The sequence below is a fragment of the Meriones unguiculatus genome, chromosome 16, assembly GCF_030254825.1.
Source record: "Meriones unguiculatus strain TT.TT164.6M chromosome 16, Bangor_MerUng_6.1, whole genome shotgun sequence".
In the NCBI taxonomy this organism is placed as follows: Eukaryota; Metazoa; Chordata; class Mammalia; order Rodentia; family Muridae; genus Meriones; species Meriones unguiculatus.
Window position 1 is genome coordinate 24139694 of NC_083363.1, and position 26542 is coordinate 24166235.

The 26542-nt window shown below is 40.5% G+C and overlaps 1 protein-coding gene across 1 annotated transcript; it reads right to left on the bottom strand.

Moving 5' to 3' along the window:
• Positions 1-332: 332 nt before the first annotated feature.
• Positions 333-26542, bottom strand: Ppa1 (inorganic pyrophosphatase 1). Its single transcript, XM_021649407.2, has 11 exons — positions 26342-26542; positions 23579-23637; positions 16607-16660; positions 15417-15536; positions 11738-11824; positions 10205-10331; positions 8856-8983; positions 8409-8494; positions 4474-4543; positions 2469-2511; positions 333-678 (listed from the first exon to the last, which is right to left on the bottom strand). The coding sequence occupies exons 1-11, from the start codon at positions 26403-26405 to the stop codon at positions 647-649; spliced, it is 870 nt and encodes a 289-aa protein (XP_021505082.1). The 5' UTR covers positions 26406-26542; the 3' UTR covers positions 333-646.

The window sequence follows — 26542 nt, forward strand, 5'->3', positions numbered from 1 at the left end:
GGGAACTAGACATAGAACAAGACTTCTATACACACAAAAGATTCCATTTTCAGATTCCTAAAAACAAGTAACTTGTATTTTGAAAAAAGGTACTCAAAATGTTGCTCAGGTTGGCCCAGAACTTGCAATGTAGATTAGGCTGGCCTTGAACTAAAAAGTCTGGCCAAACTCTGCCTCTTGAGTAAGAGGAGTTTTAGGTGTGCACCACTGTGCAATTTCTATCTAAGAATATAAAACTGAATTTTAAGACCACTGCTAGGAAACAAACACTTAGAGCACCCACACCAGTGTGGCAATTTTGGCTTCAGATTAAAAAAGCATCCTAAACCAAGTTTCAGTAAAATAATTTTATTTCCCAACACAGTAAACATATACATCTAATCGGTGTTCACCTTGCACACCTACGCACAAATGACTTAAATGACACCATGGCTTTTTGAGAGCTAACATGTAGTAAAAAGCTGTCTTGGCTGAGATGTGACGTGTCTGGATGGCTAGCCTTCTGCACATACTGGATCAGTCACAGCAGAATCTGCTTCATTAGGTAAGTTACAGAAACTTAAAGCTTTGAAAAACCACTACACTTTTGCGTCTAATGCTTCCAGGTGAACAGGATGCAGCAGTATCAGCTTGTATTCCAGAGGACTCAGTTTTTCTGGTGATGGAACCATTTATCCACTGTATCCAGAAAAAAAGAAAATCAAATTAGAATCTCTGTTAAAAACCCAAATTATCAACATATAACAAAGAGTAAGCTGGGGGTGTAACTCAGCAGGAGAATGCTTGCCTACCACGGCACACTAGACTGCTATGCATGGCTTCAACAGATGACTTCTATAACATGCATGCAAAGCTATAGTCAAAGAGGGTACTTAGCACAGAGTTCACACTGGGGCTTTCTCACTCTTTCCTTCCCCCTTCTTTCTCTCCCTCAATTTCTGTTTTGAGCTGTTTCTCAGCTCATTATGGAGCCCAGGTTATCCCTAATCTCTTGGGCACTAGGGATTAAAGGTGAACAACACCATGGCAGCTTGGTTTTTAAGTGGCAGAGTCCTTTGCTCACCATAAGAAATTTAGAGATTCCTGTTTCTTTCTTTTGTTTTTTTCAGACAGGGTCATTTTATGTAATCCAGACAGGCCTACAGTCTCTGATCTTCTAACCTCAGCTTCCAGAATGCTGGGATTACAGGTATGCATTACCATGCCTGTCACAGAACTTTCTTAGCTCTAAAGAGGGGATAGAGCTATTTTTCTGAATGAAGCAGGCTATGTCTGAATAAGAAGGTAGAACACAGGCCATGTTGGGTCCTTCCACAATGTCCACATGGAATTTGAGGGGCTACAGCCATAGAAAGTGCCCTAAAAAAGGGAATGTTGGAAGTTTGTCTGATGTGTGCTACTGGCTCTGGGTACACTTATCCTTGTTGTGTAAACCTACCTGATTGGCTGATTAAATGGCCTATCCCTGGGCAGGGCAGAATGGGGTAGGGGTGGCTAAGGTTCCCGGGCTTTAGAGGACAGGAAAATCATTGGAAAAAGGAGAGAAGGAACCACATGGGCAAAGAGGAAGGACTCCGAGGATGTCACGGATTGAGAATACACCAAGATAAAAATACACCAAGATTATGGATGGAAGGTAGTCCAGATGAGGATGGTTAAGGCAGATGGCATTGGATGGGGGCTGGAAGGTGAATGGTGAGTTTATTAAGACAGTGTGGGTGAAGTATCTGCCTGCCCCAAGAAAAATAAGGCAATTATAATATCTAACAGGTGTCTGTGCCTTGTTATTTGTGATAGCGGATTAGATAATACCACCGTGATAATCTTAGGGCTAATATTAAACACTATTTAGCCCAACACTCAATTTTTCATCTTCTACAGCAAAGAAAGAAAAAAGGAAAGACGGCATTCAGTTTCCCATTCTTCACATATGCACTGCGACTTTTAGCATATTCTGCCAAGTGAAATAAAGACAGGTACAAGAAGACAAGCAGCATAACTGAACCTATGTGTGGACAGTAGTTGCCAGGACCTGAGGACAGGGCAGCTGGATGAGAAGGGGAACCAGATGCTGAACAAAGGGCACATGGTCAACTTCAATGAGCTTTATGCACTTACTTAATGAGTGTGAATGTGCTAATAACACACTGCCTGCCTATGACTTTCTTCTTCCTGCTGCCGGGGAATGAACAAAGGTCCTCTAGCACAGAAAGCACACACTCTACATTAATCTATACTCCTGGTTCCATCATATATTACAAAAATGGCTATAACTGTAGATTATAAATATTTGCCCACAAATAAGTATGTGAGGTGATAGATTTCCCAACTTGATTTCCACATTATAAACATACATTAAAACAACTTATTATGCCTAATACTATATATAACTATTTTTAGGTAAAAAAAAACATAATTTTCATACAGACACATAAGTCTAATATGACTGAGTATATTCAGTACATTACCATCTGTTGGTAGTGAGCAGGCAGCTTCACATGGTGGTGGCAACTAAAATAAAACATTGAAATATTAAAATTTGGTCCTAACCCCAAGAGGGAAAGCTAAATACATACTGACAAAATTGGGAAACAGTGTGAACAGGAGACTGTCCCATCTTTAGGCTGTACAGGAACAATGCAGGGTGTGATCTGCTAAGAGGTCAGTATGTATAAGTCTCTTTCAATTATTTTTTAAAAGTTACTAATTCACTAGGATCAGAAGAAAAAGAAGACCTCCCCTATCAGTGGACTTGGGGAGGGGCATGCATGCAGAGGGTGGAGGAAGGGAGGGATTGGGACAGGAGGAGGGAGGAAACCACAGGGGGGATACAAACGGAATAAAGTGTAATTAATAAAGAATTAAAAAAAAAAAAACCAGCTGGAGGATGACCCAATGCTTAAGAGCACTCCATGATCAGTGGTTCTCAACATTCCTAACGCTGGCACTCTAACAGTTCTTCATGTTGTGTTGGCCCTCAACCATAAAATAACTTTATGCTACCTCATAATGTTAATTTTGCTACTGTTGTGAACTGTAATGTAAATATCTGATATGCAAATTGTCTGCCATTCGACCTTCAAGGGGATCTTGACCTAATGCTCTAAAATTGTGAAATAAGCTGAGAACTGCTGCTGAAAAAAACAAACAAAAAGTTACTTAATTTCAAAAAAAAGTTAATTGTATGTGTATGGGTATCTTGTTTGCATACACATACACACACACACACACACACCACATATATTTATAGTGGTCACAGAAATTGAAAGAGGGAGTTGGATCCCCTAGAACTAGAATAACGGATGGTTGTAAACCATAAGGACACTAGGAATTGAACACTCTGTTCGTCTAAAAGACCAAGAAATACTCTTAACTGATTAGCCATTTCCCCAGACCTCTCTCTCTGTCTGTTTCTTTTTTTCTGGAGATATGGTTTCTCTGTGTAGCCCTTGCTGTCCTGGCCTCACTTTGGAGACCAGGCTGGCCGTGAACTCACAGTGATCTACCTGGCTCTGCCTCCCTGAGTGCTGGAATTAGAAGGTGTGTGCCACCATGCCCAGCTTGTTTGCCAGTTTTGATGACATAAATGAAAATATTTTTTGTTAAAAAAAAAAGAAAAAAAAAAAGAAAAAAAAAAGAGAATTTATTATTATTTTATGACTTTAAGTGTTTTGCCTGTGTGCATATCTGTGCACCACTCAGATGCAAGTGCCCAGGTTGGATCTCCCTGAAACTAGAGTCACAGGTGGTTGTAAGCACTATTTGGGTGCTGGGAACTGAACCTGTGTCCTCTACAAAAGCAGCAAGTAGTCTTAACCATTGAGCCGTCTCGTCTGGCCCCATAAATGAAAATAATTTTTAAATGCTCTAGGTTCAGTATTTTGCGAAGTCCAAATCAGGGTATTAAAAAGAGCACAAAGGCCAAGCATGCTGGCACATGCACACCATTAGTGCCAGCACTCAGTAAGCAGAGGAAGGCAAAGCTCTATGAATCAAAGCCAGCTAGAACTGCCACCCAGAGAGACTGTATCTCCAAAAACAGAACAAAACAGAACAAAATCCCATAAAAGCAAGGCACTGCTCTAGGCAATGGTGTACTTCTCTTGAGAAAGTTCTATGCTATACAGCATTCCTTCAATGACTCCTGAAAGTGTGTTTACTTGGCCTTAGTTTCAAACAAGACAACTAACTTCCTATTTGGTCTTTTATTGAAGATAGTTTGATAAGTAATATATTCTGCAATGACTCTGGTTTTTACTTTGCTATCTGTCCAACTTAGGGTTGACAGAACCATTCTTCAGCTTTCCCCTCAAATGTCTATTTGTCTGCATTCAGAGTTCTGACCTGAAGATACCACACAGTAATATGCACATGAAAATACGCTCAAATACTTGTTGCAACAAATATTTCATCCCACGGAGCACCCTATCTTTCAACCACCCAGTCATTTTTCAAAGCAAAAGCATTACGTACAGCATCCACAATGGCTTTGGCAGCATCAGGATCACACTTGAAGGGGCTCTCTGACACTGTGGTGTTCATGCTATTGAATGAAATGAACATTATCAGAACCCAAAAGAATAAAGTCTTCTTATAAATGTAAAAACAAAGTTGTTGATGGTAGACTAGATGACCTTTGTAACAGTACATATCACTGTGCCTAGAGCAGATAGCATTTAAATGTGGTTTTGTTGAAGCTTTGTCACCTATTTTAGTTACTTATTTTGGCAAGGTACAGGTGTTCTTGTGGTTGACTTATTTCACATCTCTTAATAAGTTTAAACTTAAGAATCTGAGATCAAATCCTCTGTAGTACTCACTAAAATAGCTGAGAAATACAAATTAAAATATGAAACAAATCTTTTCCAATTATGAAAAACATGAAGCTAAAAAAAAAAAAAAAAAAAACCTGTTCCCATCAGTGTTGGTCAAACATGTAAAACAAATAATCCTAATAGAAGGAAAAATACTTCAGGAGACTGTATCTAAAAAAGAATTCAGAGACTTTAACAGAGTACTTAAGACCCTAAAAAGACACTCACCGTTAATAACAGTGAAAGGTTGGAAGCAATCAAAATAAATAACAATAGGAATGATGAAAATTGGTTTATCCACAAAACGGATTACTAGATATATCTGAAATGTTATACAATATAACAGGCAAATGCTTACTATCTAGCACTCAGGAGGCAGACGCAGGAGGACCCCTGTGAGTTCAAGGCCAGTCTGGTCTACAGAGCTAGTTCCAGGATAGCCAGAGATACACAAAGAAACCCTGTCTTGAAAAAAAGAGAGAAAAGTTTATAATTTTTTATTTACTTATTTGTGTGCAGCTTTTTTTCTCCTGCATATGTTAGGAAAATAGTCAACTAGCACTAACTCCCAATCCCTTTAAAATTGTATTTATTTATTTACTTATTTATTTTGAGGCAGGGGTCTGTTATAGCCCAAGTTGGCCTCAAATTGGTTATAAAGGTAAGAATAACCTTGAACTTCAGATACTTCTGATTGCTCGAATTATAAGCACACTCTATCATAACTGGCTTATGCAACATTGGGAATGGAATTCAGGGTTTTGTACAAGCCAGGCAAGCACTGTACCAACACTCAGCTTCAAAGCTCAATTTTAAATTATGATTAAGTTTGTCTATCTTCTAGCAACTAAATTTCTTCCTATCTTTCCTACATTGACTATTTAGTTAGTCCATTTTTTTAAACCCCCATAGGAGCATATATTTGAATGCTTAGTAATCAGGGAGTGGCAATATTTGAGAAGGATCAGGAGGGAGGTGTGGCTTATTGGAATAGGTGTGGCCTTGTTGGGGAAAGTATGTCAGTGGGTAAGCATTTGAGGTTTCAAATCCCCATGCTAGGCTCAGTTCTTTCTCTTGGCCCATGGATCAGGATGTAGCACAATGCCATGTGTGCTGCCATGGTGATGATGGCCTAAACCTCTGCAACTGTAAGCAAGCCCCAGTTAAATACTTCCTTTTATAATTATAAGAATTGCCTTGGTCATGTGTCTATTGTTGTGACTAAGACATATTTATGAATTATGACTAATTATGGCCTTTAAATCCTTTAAAAAATATTTACCTATTTTGTGTGTATATATGTGTATTTGCACACACATATCACAGTGTATAGAGGTTAGAGGATAATTTATGGGACTTACTCTTTACAGCAAGTGCCTTTATCTGATGAGCTATCTTAAGACCCGTATTTTGTTTTTGCTTTTTTTTTTTCTCTCTCTCCAGTATTGGGACCAGAACCCAGGTATTTTCAAGATAAGGCACTAATAGTTATTCAGGAGTGACTTTGGTTAGGCTCAACATCTTCTGTTTCATGCTTGGCAAGTATTAATTGCTCAAGTAACACTATTACTATGAGTGGGAGTAACTTCAGTGAGCATGACACTGGTATAGCAAATATACACTGGTATATTTGTGGCAGTTAGTACATGTTAAGAAGTATCGATCCCCAAAGAGTTCAGGAACTCATCAGATTACTTGTCCACAGAGAGATGAATGAAACATGACTGGAATGAAGCCAATCATGCTTCCTGAGAAATTAAGCCACAGCCACTGATAAATGCTGTTCTCCCAACTGAAAGAACCATGGCGGAGAGGACACTAGCCACTGCATCCTTCAGACACACGGGTTCCACTGCTCTCCTAAGACACCTTTTGTTTCTTTGGAACTTTTTTTCAAAAAGTCTGCATGAAGCACTGCTGATGGCCCCCAGGCAATCTGAAGAGAAGCTACCAGACTACATCAACCAGGCTCACACAGCACACATTCATACCTGAAAACAACAATGCACACACGCACACCTTTATCTAATGCACCCTGATGCTAGACGTTCTCACGTTTGGACCTCACTGGCACCCATATGAATTTAGTTTGTATTTATTTAAAGGACTGTAGAAAGACTCATTATTACTATTTTATGTGTGGGTATGTGTTTCTGCATGTGGGTATATGCATGTGAGGTCAGGTGTCTGAGGAGGCCAGAAGTGTAGGATCCTCTGGAACTGGAGTTAGACAGTTGTGAGCCACCTGAAGTCCCTGGGTCCAAACTTGAAGGGCACCAAGTGAACACTGATCCCTCTCCCAGGCCACTTAAAGAGGATCTTATGGGCAGTTTTAAGTTGCAGATGTATTAACTTAAATAGAAACTAGCAAAATAAATATTTTATTTATTTATTTGTTGAGACAGGGCTTCACTATGTAACATGGGTTGGCCTGGGGCTTGCTATGTATACCAACTACCTCAAACTCACACAGATCTACCTGCCTCTGCCTCTTGAGTATTGGGATAAAGGCCTGTATTACCACACCTGGCTTTTTTCTTATTTTAATTTATCTTTCTGTGTGTGATATACATATATATATGGAAATGTACATGCTATGGCACACATAGAGGTCAGAGGAAAACTGAGTTCTCAGGGTGGAACTCTGCTCGTCAGGCTTGTGCAGAAAGTACTTTGCCCAACTGAATCATCTAACTGCCCTAGTGTTTTCTAAGTAAATCTCAAAGTACAATGTCCTACTGAGGCAGGCAAGTATGGAAGTAATTTAGTATACCTAATAGTGTATCTGGTATGGGCTATGTACAGCCCCCTAGCTAATACTACATTGGCAACCTAACTACTTTACTTTTGAGAGCTGTGTAGTCTACTTTCTCTGCCACTAACAAGCACTAAATAGAAAGTCTGTGTTCAAGTCTATTCCCAATATATCCTGTATTAAAAACGGAAAAGCAGGGGCTGGAGAGATGGCTCAGAGGTTAAAAGCACTCGCTGCTCTTCCAGAAGTCCTGAGTTCAATTCACAGCACCTACATGGTGGCTCATAACCATCTATAATGAGATCTGGTGCCCTCTTCTAGCATGCAGATATATACACAGGCAGAACACTGCATACACGAAAGATAGATAGATAGATAGATAGATAGATAGATAGATAGATAGATAGATATGGAAAAACAATTTGGCCTGAACTGGTTTTGGATGCATGGGAAGGAAGGCAAAATTGTGTCCTCTATCAACCTTTTATGGAAAACCACCTATTTAGCATCTTATGACTATGATTAATTAGATATGCATATGATTATAGAAAGGAATGTGACCAATAAAGAAAATATATGACCTAATCTATCAAAACAGTGTGTCCCTTTCTAATCTGTACCATAGCTCCACTTTGAACAGACTGGCTTTGCTATTTTAGCAAATCTATATGCATCCTTATTTTAGTTCTTTGAGTAAGAGGCAAAGATTCTGGAAACACCTGTTTAAACCTGACCATAGGTAACATTATCAACACATTATCAACACATTATCAACATATTTGGTGTAAACTGGACCTCTGTGTATTAAAGGCACAGAAAAAAAAAGAGTTAACACTTACCAACTGATTCCTTTCCCATCTGTTTTCTTAGTCACCAATGCTTTCCAATAATCATGAGTGCTTTTGATAATGTCAATTGCAAAGTCCTGTAATTTGAAGAAAGGCATTAGGATGGTAAAAAAGATCTTTTCTCATCACTTACATTTCCTCAAAACTTGATACTATCTTTTTTGAGTCAGGAAATGACTTAGCCAAAGGAAGTTTTGTTAAAAAGAGAAGATTATTTCATATAAATAAAAGACGAAGATTATTTTTAGAATTTTCTTTCATGAGTTTTGGGGCTGGTACCAGAGGTTGAGCCCAGATACTTATGCATACTAGGCAAGGACTCTACCAGAGGTATATCCCTGGCCCCTACTTTCCTGAATTTTCAGATGGGAACAACATAGTTAAATTGTAAGTCTCAGTACAAATGCTCCAAAGCTAGTTTAGAAAGACATACATTACCTTGTCTTTAAATTCTGCATTGAATGCAAACTCATTTTCTGGTTTTCCATCAGGAACCTTATACCTTCTAAACCAGTCAACAGTAGCTTCTAAGTAGCCGGGTTTCAGGCGTTCAACATCAGAAATATCTAAGGAGAGAAAATAAACCCACCACATAATGCACAAGTAATTATTTAGGCATTCAACAAAAATATCAAGTGTTTACATTGATATAGATATGGGAAAATTATAAAGAAGCCTAAGATAATAATAGAGCTGAGAATAGAACACTTAAAAATTAAAAGAAAATCAGCCAGTATCTTTGAATAGATTTGACATTAAGAACTGGAGAAAAAGGATCAAGTATGACTGCTATTAGATCCAAGAAGATAAATGAATGGGGTTATATAATCAATCCAGTTTGACAAGTAGCAAAATTTCTATACGAAGGGTATGAGATATTAAAAAGGCAAATTGAGGCTGCATATCAGAGGCTCACATTCCAATTACACAAGACAAGTAGACTCAATTGACATCCATTTATGGATTACTATATTCTAATTAATTACAGCCACAGCTACCCAGAGAAACCCTGTCACAAAAAACAACCATGAGTGGTAGTGAACTAGGGAGGGAGGTGAAGCTCTGTGAGTTCAAAGCCAGCATGGACTACACAGAGAAAACCTGCCTCAAAAACAACAAAATAGTAACAATTAATTAATTGGCTTATTTTGCAGTACTGGGATCAAACCTAGGATGTTTTACAAGCTGGGCATGCACTTGCTACTGAGCTAGTTGCCTAACTAATGAGTTACATTTTGAAGTCAAATGGACTACTTGATATTATAGGCATTCTAAATCACAAAATACCTACTCCACATGCAAGAGGAAGTACTAAAAACTGAGATTTTCCTCAGTTGCTTATTTGTTCATTTATTTATGTGGTCTCACAGATATTTATCTGTTCTGGGTTACAATCCAAAATTTCATGTGCTCCTTTGATGGATGCTCCTCATTCATTACCTTTTTCTTTCTTTGTTTGGTTGGTCTTTTTTAAGACAGTGTTTCTCTGTGCAGCCCTGGCTGTCCTGCAACTCACAGCGATCCACCTGCCTCTGCCCCCAGAAGGCTGAGATTAATGGAGTGTGCCACCACCAACTGGCATTGATTGCTTTTTTAAAGCATCATACCTAGTACTACCTTTACCCAGCAACTGGAGGGTAGAGACAATTGGATCTCTATAAACTCAAAGCCAGCCTGGTCGACATAAGAAGTTCCAGGTCAGCAAGGCTATAGTGAAAGACCCAGTCTCAACAACAATAACAACAAGACTGGATGGCTTCACACTGACACTCTTCAGATGTCCTTACCATTATAATTGGCAGCATCTGGATCGTCCACATTAATGGCAATGACTTTCCAGTCAGTTTCACCTTCATCGATCATAGCTAGTATGCCCAGAACTTTCACTCTGATTATTTCACCTCTTGCACACACCTGAGAAACAGCCAGAGTCAGAACAAAAAAACAAACAAACAACCCCCCCAAAAAAAAACAATACTACAGAATGAAAACTGGAGGCTTTATTTTGATGATAATAAAAAGATGTCAAAAAATGTTTCTGCATACTAATTTGACTTGAGTCAAGTTGTCTTTTTTAACATCTTTTGTTTTTGTTTTTTTAAATTACTTTTTATTGCCAAGCATAGTGGCACACACCTTTAACCCAGCACTCAGGAAGAAGAGGTAGAAGGATTTCTGTGAGTTCAAGGAGAGACAGCCCTGACTACACAGTGAAATGTCTCAAAACAATCTATAAAATTATATATAATGTTATATATAGTATATGTGTCATATATAATATATGCCATATATATTATATATAAATATATTATGTGTGATGGAGGTAGAAGTTTATACTCATACAATTGCATTGCATGCATGTGGAGGTCACTAGACAACAACTCTATAGAGTCAGTTCTTTTCTTCTTTTTTCTTTCAAGACAGGGTTTCTCTGTGTTCCTGGCTGTCCCGGAACTCTCTGTTGGCCAGGCTGGCCTCGAACTCAGAGATCTACCCGCCTCTGCCTCCCAAGTGCTGGATTAAAGGCATGCACCACTACATTCTGCTCTGTATTCTCTAAAAAATTTTTTTAAATTAAATATTTATTTTTATGTGTGTGTTTTGCCTGCATATATGTATATGTACTACATGTGTGCCCTATGACTGCAGAGGCCAAAAGAGGGAGTCAGATCCTCTAGACCTGAAGTTACAGACAGTTGTGAACTGCTATGTGGGTGATGGGAAGTGAACATAGGTCCTCCACAAGAGCAGCAAGTGCTCTCAACTACTGAGCCATTTCTCTGGTTGCAGACCTTTATCCCATATGAACCATAAGAAAACAGCAGCACTGTTCAGGGCACTGATCCATTATTATACTGTCTCTGAGTGTGCTAAACAAGGCCTCTATAATTTGTTAGGTACAACCTTTATTTAATATGCTTTATCTTTTACAGAAGCCACTGAATTAAGCTAGTCATCTGCCTTTAAATTCTCCACTTGCCCAGCATGCTGAGGCTCTGAGTTTAATCCCCAGAACCATAACAGACAGAAATTCTGACTCAAAAATGTAGCAACAACATTGATTGGGGTTGTTTACTGCTTTGCTGAGCTTGAGATCTTGAATTGTAGAATAGCAGCCCACTAGACAGAGAATCCCTACCCAAACCTGTCATCAGTGGTTATTTGGCTGGAGTCATTCACTGATCATCCCAATCCTTCATCAAGGCCTCACTATTTCACTAATGCTCACATTTTATTCACAATAAATTTCGAAGAATAAACTTTGATATGATTCATTAATTTCATTTTAATATCACAGAAGAAAAATTTGATTTCATTACCTTGCTTCCAATTTCACAAACATCAATTGGATCATTGTCACCACAACAGCCAGTGTGTTTGTCACTGTGTCCTGGATCTTCCCATGTCTAAAACAAAGTGAGGGTTAAAGCACAGCATTCTGATACACTCCGCTGACCTGACCAAGTAGAATTGATTGACACTAACCAGCAACATCCCACCAGTCTCGCTGCAAAAAAAATAAATCAGCTATTTTGAAAACTGGGTGTGGTGGCGCACACCTTTAATGGCAGCATGGGGAAGGCAGATGTAGTTGGATTGCTGCGTTCAAGGTCAGCCTGGTCTACAGAATGAGTTCCAAAACAGCCAGGACTACACAGAGAGAGCCTGTCTGAGAGAGAGAGAGAGAAAGGAAGGAAGGAAGGAAGGAAGGAAGGAAGGAAGGAAGGAAGGAAGGAAGGAAGGAAAAGGGAAGGAAGGAAGGAAAGGAAGAAGGAAAGGAAGAGGAAGGAAGGAAACAAATGAAGCCTTTACAATTTCCATTTAAGAACTTTTGGCTCTACAGAAGAATTTTAATTAAAGGTTGGCGCCTCTATTATTCATATAATGGTAAGCTAAACTTAAGCTTCAAAACAGAGAACGCCTTTGATGCGGAGAGCCAGAAGAGGCAGAGCTCAATGGGTTCTGAGCTAGCCAAGGCCGCACAGTGAGAGTGTGCGGCAACAGCTCAAAAAACAAAATGATCCTACTTAAACAAGGCATGATGGCGCATGACTGCAATCTCAGCACTTGGAAATGGAGGCATGAGGAACTCAAGTTCCAGACCATAGAGATCTTGCTGAGCTACCCAGCAAGACCCCTTCAAAAACACTAAGGGCAGGACATGCCATTCTCAGTAGGAAAGCACTTGCCTAGCATGCACAAGTGGATCTGAGCTCCAGCACGGAAAAAGAAAAGCATGTTGAGTTAAAGTTCTCAGTACTTACCATATATATCTATCAGCTGGAGTCTCTTCACAAAACATTTCTATAACACAGATGAGGAGGCAGTAAGCCTCGAATGGAAATGGTACCCTCTGATGTTGAAAGCATCATTACTGGCTAGGAGCCAAGGCTGAAAAGCTTAAATTACTGGCTTTCTCTCTTTGTTAAAATTGCAGGCCAGAGGCACCGCAGAACATCTCACAAAGAACCAATGTGTGCTGCAGGTGTTGGCTTAAACGGCAGCTGTTGTTAGGTTCTTTTATTCCTAATCAGAATACATTTATGACTTGAATTTGCTTCCCTATTCAGCTGGAGGAAAGAGATCAAAGTGAAAGGGGATAAAGGAAGACTGTGCTAACACTAAGAAGGTCAAAGTCAGCCCCTAGAAGAAGCTGCTCAGCACTGTTTCCCCACAGGGACCACACTTCAAAGCTAAACACCAAATCAATTGACGTGCAATATAAAGTGCTGTAATTGCAACAGACAAATCACTCGGTGATTGATTCTCCAACAAACTTGATGAGCTTGACCTATATTTTAATAACTTACAGAGTTTCACAATGACTTAATATTTCACCTAATGATGAATAAGGAACAAAACATTACCCACAAGAAAAATTGTACAAGTGTTAAGTGTCATAGGATCAAATGTATGTCCTTTACTAATAACAGATACAAGTCATTTTTACTTTTTTATTTTTTTGAGGCAGGGTTTCTCTGTGTAGCCGCAGGCTGCTCCTGAATTCAGATATCCGCCTAGCTCTGTCTCTGTGAGTGCTAGGATAACACCTGAAATCTAATGACTCTTCATGTATACATTATAAAAGATCCTACTATGTGCTTGGGGATAGAAAGAAAAGGATGGCTGTTTAAGAAAAATGGAGCTCAACATTTATCTTGCCGCAAAGAATCTGACCTCAAGAACAAGATCTTACATGTAAATGGCAGTGAGAGTGCACAGGGGCTCTGTTCTTCAAAACAACTGTCCAGGTCAGGTCTGATTTATGTCTCAGAGAAGCAAAGGGAGACCAGTCCGTGTAGCGCCACAGTCTGGTGGCCTTTCAATCTTGCTTCAGCCTCTGGTATGCTGAGATTGCAGGTGTATGTGATACCTGGCTAGAAATCAAAGCTTTTGTTTAACTCCACTTAAAAATTGTATTTTCATGTATGTGTTAATGTGTGTGGACATATGTGCCATGGCACACATATGAAGGTCAGAAGACAATCTGGAATAAGTTCTCTTCTTCTGCCCTGGGACCTGGGATCAAACTCAGGTTGCTAAGCTTCTGTAAGTACCTTAACTGCTGAGTCATCTCTCTGGCTGTTGCTGTTTTTCAGAAACAAGCTCTCACTATGTATCTGTGGTTGCCCAAGAACTGGCTACGTAGACCAGAGTTTGCTCAGACTATTGGCAAATCCTGCAGACTAGTGTTGTGGATATAAACAGTTTTGTTTTAATCCCAGGTGTGGGATGTGGGCCTGATTCAGATAGTCCACAGCAGCAAACTATTTGTCTCGTGCTGGCTCTGAGACAAGCTCTTTGCCAGCTGCAGATAGTTTAAATCCCAGGCCTCTGGAGAGAGAATGCCAGAGTCCAGAGAGTGAGGAGGAGCTACAAGAAAGAACAAGGCTGCTGTTGCTCCCACCTTGCAGCTCCTGTTGGTGTTGATGCAGTGACACAAGAAGTTGGAGATCTCCTAAAATTAAGATTGGACTGGCTCCAAGGAGCCCTACAACCCTAACCAGCAGGAAGCAGCTAAGAAAACTGCATCCCCTCTCCTCCTAACTCTCTCTCTCCTACCTGCTGTTAGGGTGTTGGAAGGGATTGGGGTGGAGTAAGGAGAAAGAGATATTAAAAAAAATGTAAATAAAAAGTTTTTAAAAAATACCCCACAGACTAGGATTACAGGAGTGTGCCACCAAGCCTGGCTAGAAACCAAGGCTTTAAACCACTAATGCACACTCTCACAAGACTTGCTACTAAATCTCTAAAGAATGTATACAGTAGGGAGTTTACAGTGAGTCCATAGAAAAAGAAACATTTCAAAAATATCAGAGTTTAAACATAAACAAATTCCTTTTAGTTAACCTTGGAAATAAAATATTCAATGAGGCATTAAAACTGTTGGTAACAAGCAAAAAAAACTTGTTCTAAGTACTACCGTATCGTTTTCAGACTCTATTTCATCATAGGAAGAAACTAAGTTCAAGGTCCTAGGGGAGCTGGGGACTTCTCAATAGCTGAACAGCTTCTGTTGTAAGGAAACAGTTGTCTGAGTCCAGCCATTTCACCTTGCTAGCAGGGTCAAACTAAGTTGATGTTCCCAAGCCTAGGAACCTACTCCTGTCCTGACTGATTGGACGGAAACTCCCTTGCTCAACCCCTCATGTCAAAATATGACTGAACACTTTATGGTTTCATCCTTCAAATATGCTGTATAACATCCCTCTAGGGTCAAATTTGAGCTCCCGAGTCTATTCTGCCACCCTAATTGATCAGTAGCAGCAGCAGCAGCAACTTTTTGTAATTACAATAATTTTTTGTTATCTGCATTGACCTGGTGTTTGAGTTCTGTTGGATTTAAGCAAACCCCACAACAAAATTGTTTAAAACAAAATTATCCTACCCAATGCCTTTTCTGCTCTATGATGTCTGCATTTAAGCTTTTGATCAAAAGTAAGTTAATTTTTATTAAGCTAAAAAGGTACACTTTCAGTAAATTTTTAAGAGGCATACCTGAGGGATGGCACCGTAGTTCCAGATATATCCTTTATATGGGAACAAATTTGCAACATAACGGAGTTTTCCTTTTTTCACATCTTGCTTAATTGGATTTAAAGGGTCCTTTGTAGCAATCTGAAATAAAATGTTAAATGGTTGTACAATACTACTGGAAGAAGGATTTGAGGAAACAAATTACATATGTATGTCCCCTCATTCCACTTTCAGGATTTATTTCATTTCTAACATGCTGATAACTAAACTAAGGGTTCCACAATCGGCTATTATAAAAGCTTGCTTATGTATAACTACACTCAAGAAGAGAAAAAGAACATTTACTAATTCCAGAAAGCAAGAACTAATATGAGTTGAAATAAATACCAGCGTCACAGAAAAAAAGAACTAGCAAAATGGCTCAGCAGGTAAAGCCACTTGCCACCAAGCCTGACTACTACTTGAGCTTGATCCTCAGGCCAACAGCTACAAGTGTCCTCTGTCCTCCACATGTGTGCAGTGGTATAGGAACACCCACACACATATACAAAGTAAACTTTATAAACTATTAAAAATAAATAATTGTAATTTAAAAAAACCAACAAGAGTTTTAGGAAAACTACAAAATAAATATCCAACTTCAGTTTTCCTTTCTATTTAAAATTACTCAAACATCTGTGAGCCTATTGTATGCAAGTGTGGTTACTATTTTAAAAAAATAAGAAAATCTAAGGGTGCCAGACTTGGTAGTAAATGCCTAAAATTAATCCTACCTATCAGGAGGCAGAACAGAAAGATCCTGTAAGGTGGTGAGTTTCTAAAATAGCTAGACCTACATAGAGAGACCCTGTCTCAAGAAACAACAACAAAAACCCAAGTGATATAAAGTAAGTATCAATAAGGAAAGGCAGCCATGTCACTTGCCATCAGAAAGAAACAAAAGTCCAGTGAGCCCTTCCTACTGAGATGCTAAGGAGGAGATAGCTGGGTGTGGACATACATGCCCGAAGTCCCAAGCTGAAGCAATAGGATGGAAAAGAGTTCATTCTGGGCAGTTCACCACTGCCTGTAACTGGGCAGCAGATCCTACCCCCTAGAGGCCTCCGCAGGTACTTCATCACACGTGGCACACGCACAGACACATACACACAAATTAAATAAAAATAAATCTTTTAGAGATAACTAATATGCCAAGTCTGGATTTCTCTTACCTCCATTTTTGCATTTGACCAGCGTGGAACCTCAACCACCATGTGGAATACATCCTAAAAAAACAGAGAAGGTGAGACAAGCAGAACTCATTCCTTCTTATTTCAGTGCTCTGTACTCTATTTCTTGAAAGTTAAACTGTTAACTCTACTAGACAATTGAAGTTAATGAAGTGTCAACAAGATGCAGAGACAGGTAGGTGAAGACAGCAAACACAGAAACATATTATGGTAGAATCAAGGTAGCAGGTACACTATATGTAAATCTCTGGATTCTTTCCTGTTTTAAATTTTCCCTAATAAACTATTTGGGAGTTTCTCAAAAGAACCTTTCCATAAAGGAGGGGATAGTTTTTAAACAATTGTGAAAACATTTCTCTCTGGAAAAGGCTGCGTTAAAGTCACATCCAAAGGCTGCTGCCATTCCCTGCAGTGTTCTAGAATAAATTACTCAGAGAAGGTTTCAGAGCAACTCTTTCATAGTCTCTAATCCCAAACCAGGTTCAGTGTCAACATTATTCAGCTGGATTACTGATATGGTTCTTCAGACTTAGCTATTTTCCAAAGTCCTTCAAAAAGAAATAAAAGCTTAACATTAATGATAGGACTACATTCTGATATTTTGACTGCTGTGTGTGTGGGGGAGGGGTTCTAGAGTAAATACATCTTAACTGGATTCCTACATTCACAAGGAAAAATCCCTAGAAGCCAACAGTTTAAACATGCATATATTTTTAAGTCAAATATGGACTTGACAAAGGCTCTTTAACTGAAACTGAGTATCAAGTTGTCCAAACTGTGATTTCTATCAGAAAGAAGACTTCACACAAAGTGTTTCAGTTTAAAGCCTTTACAAGTGCACAATCTGCAATTGCTCTTTAATAAAAAGCTTAACTTTCAGCCAAGTGTGGCACACATTTGTAACCCCAGCACAAGGGAGGTAGGAACAGGAGAATCGTGAGTTTGATGACATTTTAGAGCACAAAAAGACAGTTGCAAAAAAGGAAATAAAGCCAAGGGTTTAAATTTCCAGTACCAATAGCCCAAATGTTCACAAGGTGGCGCTGTTGCAACATGAAAGATTAAAGGAGAAAAATCAAGGCAGCAGCAGTAAGCACCCAGGAAGCAGAGGCAGTGGAGGTCATCCTCGGCTATAGAGCAAATTCAAGGGCAGCATGGACTACATGAGACCCTGCCTCAAAAATAAATACTGCCCCTCCTCACTTCCAAAGCCTGACAGCTTTATCAGATCAGAAAATGCTCCTGCCCAATAACAGCACTTGTCTTGATTTAAGAATGGGTTTTGCTATGTAGTCCCAGCTTTACACTCAATCTCAGCCTCCCAAGTGCGGGTATTACAGGAATGAGCCAGCACACTCAGCCTGCTAATGGCATTTTTTAAAAGGAAGCAGACTTCACCTTTTCTGGAAATACTTTCCCTTACTGACAAGGTTTTTTGGTTGGTTGGTTTGGTTTGGGTTTTGGTTTTGGTTTTTCAAGACAGGGTTTCACTGTGTAGCCTTGGCTGTCCTGGACTTGCCTGGCCTCGAACTCACAGCAATCCACCTACCTCTTTCCCTAAGTGCCATGATTAAAGGTCTGCACCTTACTCTTTAGTCTCTGAGATTATGTTATAGAAGGATATGCCCTAAGTCATTAAAAGTAAATAGAAGACTAGAGACAGAGCTCCGTAAAAGCGCTGGCCACTCTTCCAAAGAACCTAGGTTAGATGCCCTAGCACCCACATGATGGCTCACAACCATTTGTAACTCCAGTCTCAGGGGATCTTCTGACCTCCAGGCAGGCATCAGGCACACACACACAGTGCACAGACATACATGTAGGCAAACACTCACATACATTTTTAAAAATTAAAATAAAAAAATAATTTCAAAAAAATATTTTGTTGATTAAGTGACAGAGTATAGCTGAGAAAATATGATGGCCAAGGCTGACATCGTAGTATCACTTACTCGTCTGGAATTGTTGTTTAGAGTTAGAGTAGGTGATTCTTGGGTGACTGCCACTCCTGCTGCTAGTTTTGCTGAGTACTAAATAGACTTGTTTTCTTTTTTCTTTTTAATTTTTGTTCTAGACAGGGTTTCTCTGTATAGCCTTGGCTATCCTGGTCTCACTTGAGACCAGGCTGGCCTCAAACTCAGAGATCTTCCTGTCTCTGCCTCCCTGAGTGCTGGGATTACAGGCATGTACCACTATGCCCAGCTAGACTTGTTTAAAAAAAATGTAATTCAACCAAATAAAATGTGATTGATATATACCAACCAGAAGACTGTTGCTCAACAAATTGTGTTAAGAGTCAGAGAATTAAAACACACACACATACCCAAACTAAATACACACAGCAAATTTCCAGTAATGTTTGGGTCAGGGCTGGTGAGACGGCTCATTAGATAAAAGTACTTTCCAGTGAGTATGACAACTTAAGTTCAATTCTTGGAACCACGTCGTGGGTAAAAAAAAAAAAAAAAAAAAAACCAACTGGCTCCTACAAACTGTCTTCTGACCTGTTCACTTGTACCTCAGTGTGGACATTCCCTTCAGACACAAACTTACATAAGTAATCATAAAAATGGTCAGGACCATAAATGTTTCAGATTTCAGTTCTTAGACTTTGATATATTTGCATAGGTTTTACTGGGTGAGCATGTCTAACCCAGTAATTCAAAATGCTCTGAAATCTGAGACTCTTGAGTGTTCAGTTTAGGGAGGCCAGATGCCTTTGTCTTGTGATTCAAGTTTTCACTTAGGCCAGTCAAACTCAATCCTGTAGTCAGAGATAGTATAGGCGCCTATGGGAAGAAACAGCTTCATCTGCAGCGCTAAGAACAAGCTCTGTCTCAGCTCCAGGAATGCCGCAGGATGATTGCATTTAGAGATTCTAACCATAGCTTCTACTTTCTCTTCTTTAGAAATCTAGCAAGACTTTGTGTTTTCAGTTGTCAAACTTGCCTATGATTTATAATGCCTACGCATTTAAGCATCAGTCTATCTGATTAAAAGCTTAGCTTTTCTTTTTTCAACAGAAGGAAAGAGACAGCTCCATATTGATACATGCCCTACTAGGAGCCTGCCTGGAAAACAGAGAAGTACAGTCTGTATACTAGTATTTAACACAAGCACTAAAGACACAACCCAGAGAAACCCCAAACTTCTAAAATTACAGTATCAAGTCATGATAGCCAACTTGATTCTAAGGTTTGGACCTTGGCTGGGTGCGGCATATGCCTATAATCCTGGTGGGGGTAAATGGAAACCCAGGGACCTAAACCAACAGTACCAGTAGTTTAAGGTCAACTTTCACTAGGCCTTATCAAATTGCTTCTAAGCCTAGCTACTTGAGGCTTTGTCAGAAGATGGTGAAATAAAAGTCTGCCCCTCATTACAAAATTAGTTAATGTTACTTAATTTGCCTAATAAGATCTTGTCTCAAAAATAAAAGGAAAGCTGCAGATATTACTTAATGGCAGAGTATGTGCCCATCACAATATAACACATGTTCAACTCTCAGTAACAAGAGGAAATAAAATTCAAAACCAAAACCAAAACCAGAATCAAAATGATCTTTATCTACCCAACGTTCCATATTGTTTATACTAGGTTGAGTTTTACATTGTTCGGAGTTTGTTTTCTATTATATCTGATGCTCTTAGTGACAACTGCTTTTCTATTTGAACCCAAAGTAGATTTGACAAACACACACACACAAATTTTTTTTTCCTGTAATTAACAACAACAAAAAAACCAGTAAGTCCCTGCCTTTCCCTTTATTACTGTCTACGAGATTTGGACAGAATCCAAACAGGATACCTCATTCACAAGAATTTCCTGATCTAGCTGGACTGATTAACCAATGCAAAAACCAAACTCAATATTGTCCAGACTGAAAGGTTCTGATGTGGAATAAAATCTCTAAGTCCTCAGACATTTTTCTATGGAGGCACTGAGTCATTAAAAGTATCCTCTTATTTGTTAATGGCACACCCTCACAACCTACAGCCACATACAAAGACAGACTCACATATGCTTAGAATTTGGGGGTCAGGGAGAGACAATGGGATGTCCTATCAGCTAAGGGCACTTACTGCACAAACTGGCATCTTGAGTTGGACCCCTGGAACCTATACAAGGGTGGAAGGAGAGAACTAACACCACAAAGTTGTTCTTGGACTGCCACATGTGCATGTGACATTTGTGCCTTCCTGCGCGCGCGCGCGCGCACACACACACACACACACACACACACACACGCGCGCGCGCACACACACGCACACACATACATTTTTTAAGCTAAAAAACAAAAAAATTATACTCTTCTGTAACAGGTCAGGTTGGTTTTTGTTGTAATCCAAAATAAGATCTGTCATAGACACCCTCAATGAAATAATCTCCTTAAAAAACAAAAGAACATTTTCTGCCTTCTTGGGCATTAATGCAAAACCGGAAGATTCTTATATTCTGAACACTGGTGAAATCCAGTTGTCACAGAGTCTATACTCTTATAAAAAAGATCTTAAGAAATACACTGGGGTGATGGTGGTACACACTTTTAATCCCAGCACTTGGGAGGCACAGGCAGGAAGATCTCCGAGTTCAAGGCCATCCAGGGCTACATAGTGAAACCCTGCCTGGAGGAAAAGGGGGAATTACATCACAGACACAACAGTTATAGAGTTATATTTCACTGTCTGAGAATCGATGCTTTACAGGATTCAAAATGTCATCTTCATTTCCTATTTTGAAGAGTCTTGAAACTGCTATACCTCAACTATGGTAACCCTTGGCTAAAACATTGCCCAACTACTTGTGAACATAGAAACCCAGCTCTGTATCAAGAGACTTCCCTCCTTGGCACACCCATGTGCAATGGGACATTCTGTCAGGAAACCCCAACTCCCTGTTTTCTACACCTTCATCACTCAGAATGTCCTGAGGTATTGTGAGGCACATTGCAGTGTAGTGTGCATACTATTAAACCATACATAGATAATTCAAGCCAACCAAACAAGACAGTTCAATAGGGAAGACTCAGCAAGTCATACCAATTTTCAGGAAACCATAAGTAACAGATGAGAGAACTTGAATAAATACAGCTATGAGGCTCCCATAGGAGGGCAAATCCAGTTAGAGGTCCTTCCTGTACCTGCAGTACATAATTGGCTCTGTTTGCTCCACAGCCTCCAAAGTGGGGGATGAGTCAGACAGGATCCTCTGAAGCTACCTACAAACTGGATTTCTTCCTAGAGTCCAGGTGTCACCAGAACTAGAGCATACTTCCTAGTAGAAATACAAATTAATGTATATATCCATTTCTCTAACTTTAAAGTTATTGTGTGCAAATGATGTGTGTGTCGCTAGTGCATGCACAGACAAAAGCATATGTGCACGCGTGTGTACACACATACACGTGTGTGTACACACGCGTACACACACACACACACACACACACACACACACACACACGCACGCACACACATGTATAGACATGTATAGAGGTCAGAAGTCAGTTCTCTCCTTCCAGGGCAAGTGTTTTTTTTTTTTTTTTACCTATCTCACCAGCCCTACAGATCTGTTTCTAGCTAAGAGAACAGTAATGCTATGAGCATGAGGTGAAGATTTTGACCTGACAATATTACTCCACATGTTATTATGGGCTACTCCAGAACCCACATAGTTTGTGTATCAATGAGGGCCCAAGAGAAGACCCAGTGGGCAAAGGTGCTGGTCATCAAGTCTGACAACCTGGGTTTGAGTCTCGAAACCAACATGGGAGAAGAACCAGCTCCTGAATGTTGTCTTCTGATCTACACACATACACACCACTGCCCCCAATAAATAAATAAACAAATAAATAAAATGAAGTTCAACAGCCTGTGCAACTTTTACAATTCAAAAAGCTTTCACTTTAGTGTGAATCAAACATACTAAAGAAAAAGCTGCAAGATGTAAAAGCAACCAGAGCATTCTCATGTGTCAAGTTCCTCCCCAGTAAAAACTTCTCTCACTGCAATATAAACAGAAAACCTGGGGGGGTTTTAACTGACCCTGGTTGGTCTAGAATAGAGGCAATCATCCTGTGTCAGGCTGAGATTACAGGCATGAACCACTGTGGCCAGCAAAAACTGAAAATGTGGAATGGGAATAAAGGCAAGCAAAAAAGAATTTGTCCAATAGGTATGAGGCTTATATATGACGCTTAGCACTGAAAAGAAAAAATGGTAATGTACCACCAAGGGCAATAAATATTTATATAAAGCTGCAGACTTTTCCTAGGAAAGTAAGGATTCTTACCAATTTGTGGTAAACCACACCAGTCTGTGCTAAGTTAGATTTCTGCAGCTCACTGGGGCATAAAGAACAGACATTTTTTTTCAGAGCTCTCTGTACTTACCTTTCTTAACACTGTTTGCAAACTCACTAACCTACTAAAAGTACTGAGTTTTCTTGTACTCACTGAGTTTACTTTTACTGTTTAATAAACATCCCACAATCAAAATGCCGTGCTACCTGGTTTATTTTAAACTATTAATGAATAGGAAGGCTTCAGTTCAAACACACATACCAGTGACACCTACAACACAGGGAGCTTAAAAACTTATGCTTCTATTCCTTCCCCAATTTACAGCTGCTTCTTTAATCCAATGATCTGGTTCAATACTGACTTATTTACTCAATTTAGCTGACAACACACGAGGCATTTTAAGTTTATTGAGATGTAAGAAAATTCATTATATACAACTAAGAATCTAACTGAAGTGAAGAGACCATGTTTGCCAGCCACCGTGGCATACCTTTAATCCCAGTACTTGGAGGCAGAGAAAGGCAGATCTTTGAGTTCAAGGCTTGTGGGATATATAAAGTTAATAGGACAGCCAGGAATATGTAAAGATACCCTGGCTCAAGAGGGAAAGAACTCCAGCTAGAGAAAGACCATATTTGAATGACAGGTATTCTTACCTTATCTGCATAAATTGGAATATCATGAAATGGAGAAATATACTGTCCTTTCTCATTTTCTGCAAAATAAATAAGAAAAGCTGTTATGACAGGTTACATTTCCAAATGCATGAAATACCACTTTCTCACAGAAAGATTTTATTCCTATACCATAAAACCAGAACAACACAAAAAAAAACAAGGGGCTGAGGCTACAGGTCAGTGGTAAAACAATTGCCTCGCTTGTGGTCAATCCTCCTCATACTGAAGGAGAGGAAGAAAAAAAAAAAAAACAGAGAAAACCACTCTCCAGCTCAGCTTGGTAGCTGTATGCCTGTAAACCCAGCAATTGGGAAGATTGGGAGTTCAAGGTCATGCTTGTTCACATAGTAAGGATAGGCTACATGAGATCCTATCTCAAAAATTTCAAACAAAACAAAAACAGCATCCAGGAGGCGGAGATAGGAGCTCTGTGGCTTTGAAATCAACTTGGTCTACATAGCAAGCTGTTCTCTACCAGCCAGGGCTACAGAGACTCTGCTTCAAAATTGCTAGAGCATATTTTGCAATCCCTAACCCCTCTGCAGGATCAGGTTTTCATCCTATGTGTTCTTTCTGTTTACAGGAGGTACTACTTCCTATTATGAAAGGTAGGGCTTAATTGTATTCCTCCCACCTCCAACCTTGCAGGGCTTACTATACAAAAGATCATCTAATTGCTTTTGGCTGATCTTATTACAGTTAACTGTTAACAGCACTTTGGTGAAATACCTGCAGGAAAGGAAACAGACCAACCAACTTATTACCTTAGAAATTCATGCTGTTTTAAGTGACACTTCAGAACTGCTTCAATGTTATTACTTTCCTTAAGAATGATCTAGTCACAACGGCATCTTCACAAGTTCTATATTCTAAAACTATCATACCTGAAAAGTAATTGTAGCCCAATTTGGTGGCACATGCCTGTGATCTGAGCTTTGGAGAGGCAGAAGCAGGAGGATCAGGAATTCAAGGTCATCCTTTGGCCGTATAATGACTTTGAGGTCAGCATGGGCTCCTTAAGCCCCTGACTTAAAAAAAAATAAATAAAGTGGGGTGTGCTGGTGCAGGGCATTAATCCCAGCATTCTGGGGTTAAAGCATTTCTCTGTTTAGTCCTGGCTGTTCTGGAACTCTCTCTGTAGATCATGCTGGTCTCAAACTAAGAGATCCACTGAAACTGCCTTCAGGAATTCTGGGATTAAAGGTGTACACCACCACTGCCCTGCAGTTTCATAATGTTTTAAGTGTATCTATCATTCTGTGTAGGGCTGTAGCATAGGTGTCCTCACCTCAGACTGGACTTTTATCTGTTTTAAAAAGACTGGAAAAGTGTAACATTATTAAGAAAAGGAAAAATATTTCTATTAAGAATGGATGTTGTCAGGTTTGGTGCCTGGGCCTAGTACTTGGGAGGTTGAAGCAGAAGCAGGAGGATCTCAAGTTTGAGACCAGGCTGGGCTAAACAGGAAAACTCTGTGGCCCCACCCCATGACCACCCTCAAAAAGGGAGGGGGGCAGAGGAAAAGTACTAAGAAACTTATCATTTTTAAGAAGCCCAAAGAACGAGGACTAGTTAAATTACATAGTGGTACTAAATTATTAGTATTTAAGTTCCAGACAGCCCACTTTGGTGTAGTTCTCCACCAACAACCACCATGTACTCACCGCCAATACATTATCTAAATTAAAAACAGTGTATTTGTTCTACACATATAGCTTGAAGATAATTCCCAGTGACCCAGGTCACCCTAAAGGACATTGACAAATTCTGGACCCAACACTATTTCCAGACCAAAATTCCAACATACTGCCCTCATTGTTTAATTCTGCAGTTAATTGAAAAGAGGCCCACCCTTCCTGGATTTCCGATGGTAGTTTAATCTTGATTAGATGTCTAAGCTTAGGAGTTCACTGTCCTTTTCTCTACAAACCAGCCTCAGAATTGCTAGGCACTGTGTTCGTTCTTCTAGGAATGTGTCTATCACCCTTTCCTTAGATACCCTTGTCCAGCCCTTCCGAATAAGCATAAGGAGGTTCACAAGCCGGCAGGGCCTTTGCTGACAGTATGGAAAGCCTCCGTCAGCACCATAAACGCACACCTAGCAGCTGGGGACCGGGCTAAGAAAAACCCCAGATAGCTTTCCAGTACCTACTAGGAAGAAGGTGGCGCGACGTGGGAGGCAGAGCGACTCCACCTTTAGGAGTGCAGGGCGGGGACGAGGGGCGGGGGTAACTAGTACGCCCGGGCTCCGGTCCCAGCACCCGGGTTAAGAACCTGGCTCTTCTCGCTCCAGCTCCTCAGCCGGCCGTCACCTGTCTGCCTGGGGCGGCAGCGCTTTCCGTTTCCGAGCAGGCTTGCCGCGCGCGAGGCTACAGCCGGCAAGACCTGGGCCTCAGTTTCCCATCTCTACAACGCCGGGGAGGGGACGCTCCCGCTCGGAGCCGAATTAAGGTCGTGAGGAAACCGCAGCCCTCCGCCGGCGAGGCTCTGCGGACAATCCTCTTACGAGGACCGCATCGCCTCCGGGCACCTCTGAGGGTGACTCAGGGGTTTCCTTTCCCACGTGGCCCAAGTTCGGATGTGTGGAGGGAGCGCTCGCGGGGGGCACTGGGATGGCGGCCCTCGACAGCCCCGCGGCCCGCCAGCCCGCCCGCCCGAGGAAAGGGGACGCGCCCGCCCGCCCGCTCGTTCCGAGGAGTCTGGAATGAATGGGCGGCCGAGCCGCGCGTCACCGCCACTCACTGAGGAAGACGCGGTACTCGAGGGTGAAGGGCGCGGCGCGCTCCTCGCTGGTGAAGCCGCTCATGGTGTCGGTGATGCGCCGCCGCCGCCGCCGCCGCTCAAGCACGCAGCCCAGAAGTCGAGCCGCGGAGACCTAGGAGAAAACCCGCGCCTGCGCACCGCGAGCTCACCCGCCGGTCGCCCGCGCCGAGCCCTTAACGA

Excerpts from the sequence above, each read along its gene's own strand:
- Ppa1 (XM_021649407.2), bottom strand. The coding sequence starts at position 26,405 with ATGAGCGGCTTCACCAGCGAGGAGCGCGCCGCGCCCTTCACCCTCGAG. Across the intron at positions 23,638-26,341 it reads CGAGTACCGCGTCTTCCTCA|AAAATGAGAAAGGACAGTAT; the intron begins GTGAGTGGCGGT and ends TTTATTTTGCAG. Across the intron at positions 8,984-10,204 it reads AGATGCTGCCAATTATAATG|ATATTTCTGATGTTGAACGC; the intron begins GTAAGGACATCT and ends TTCTCTCCTTAG.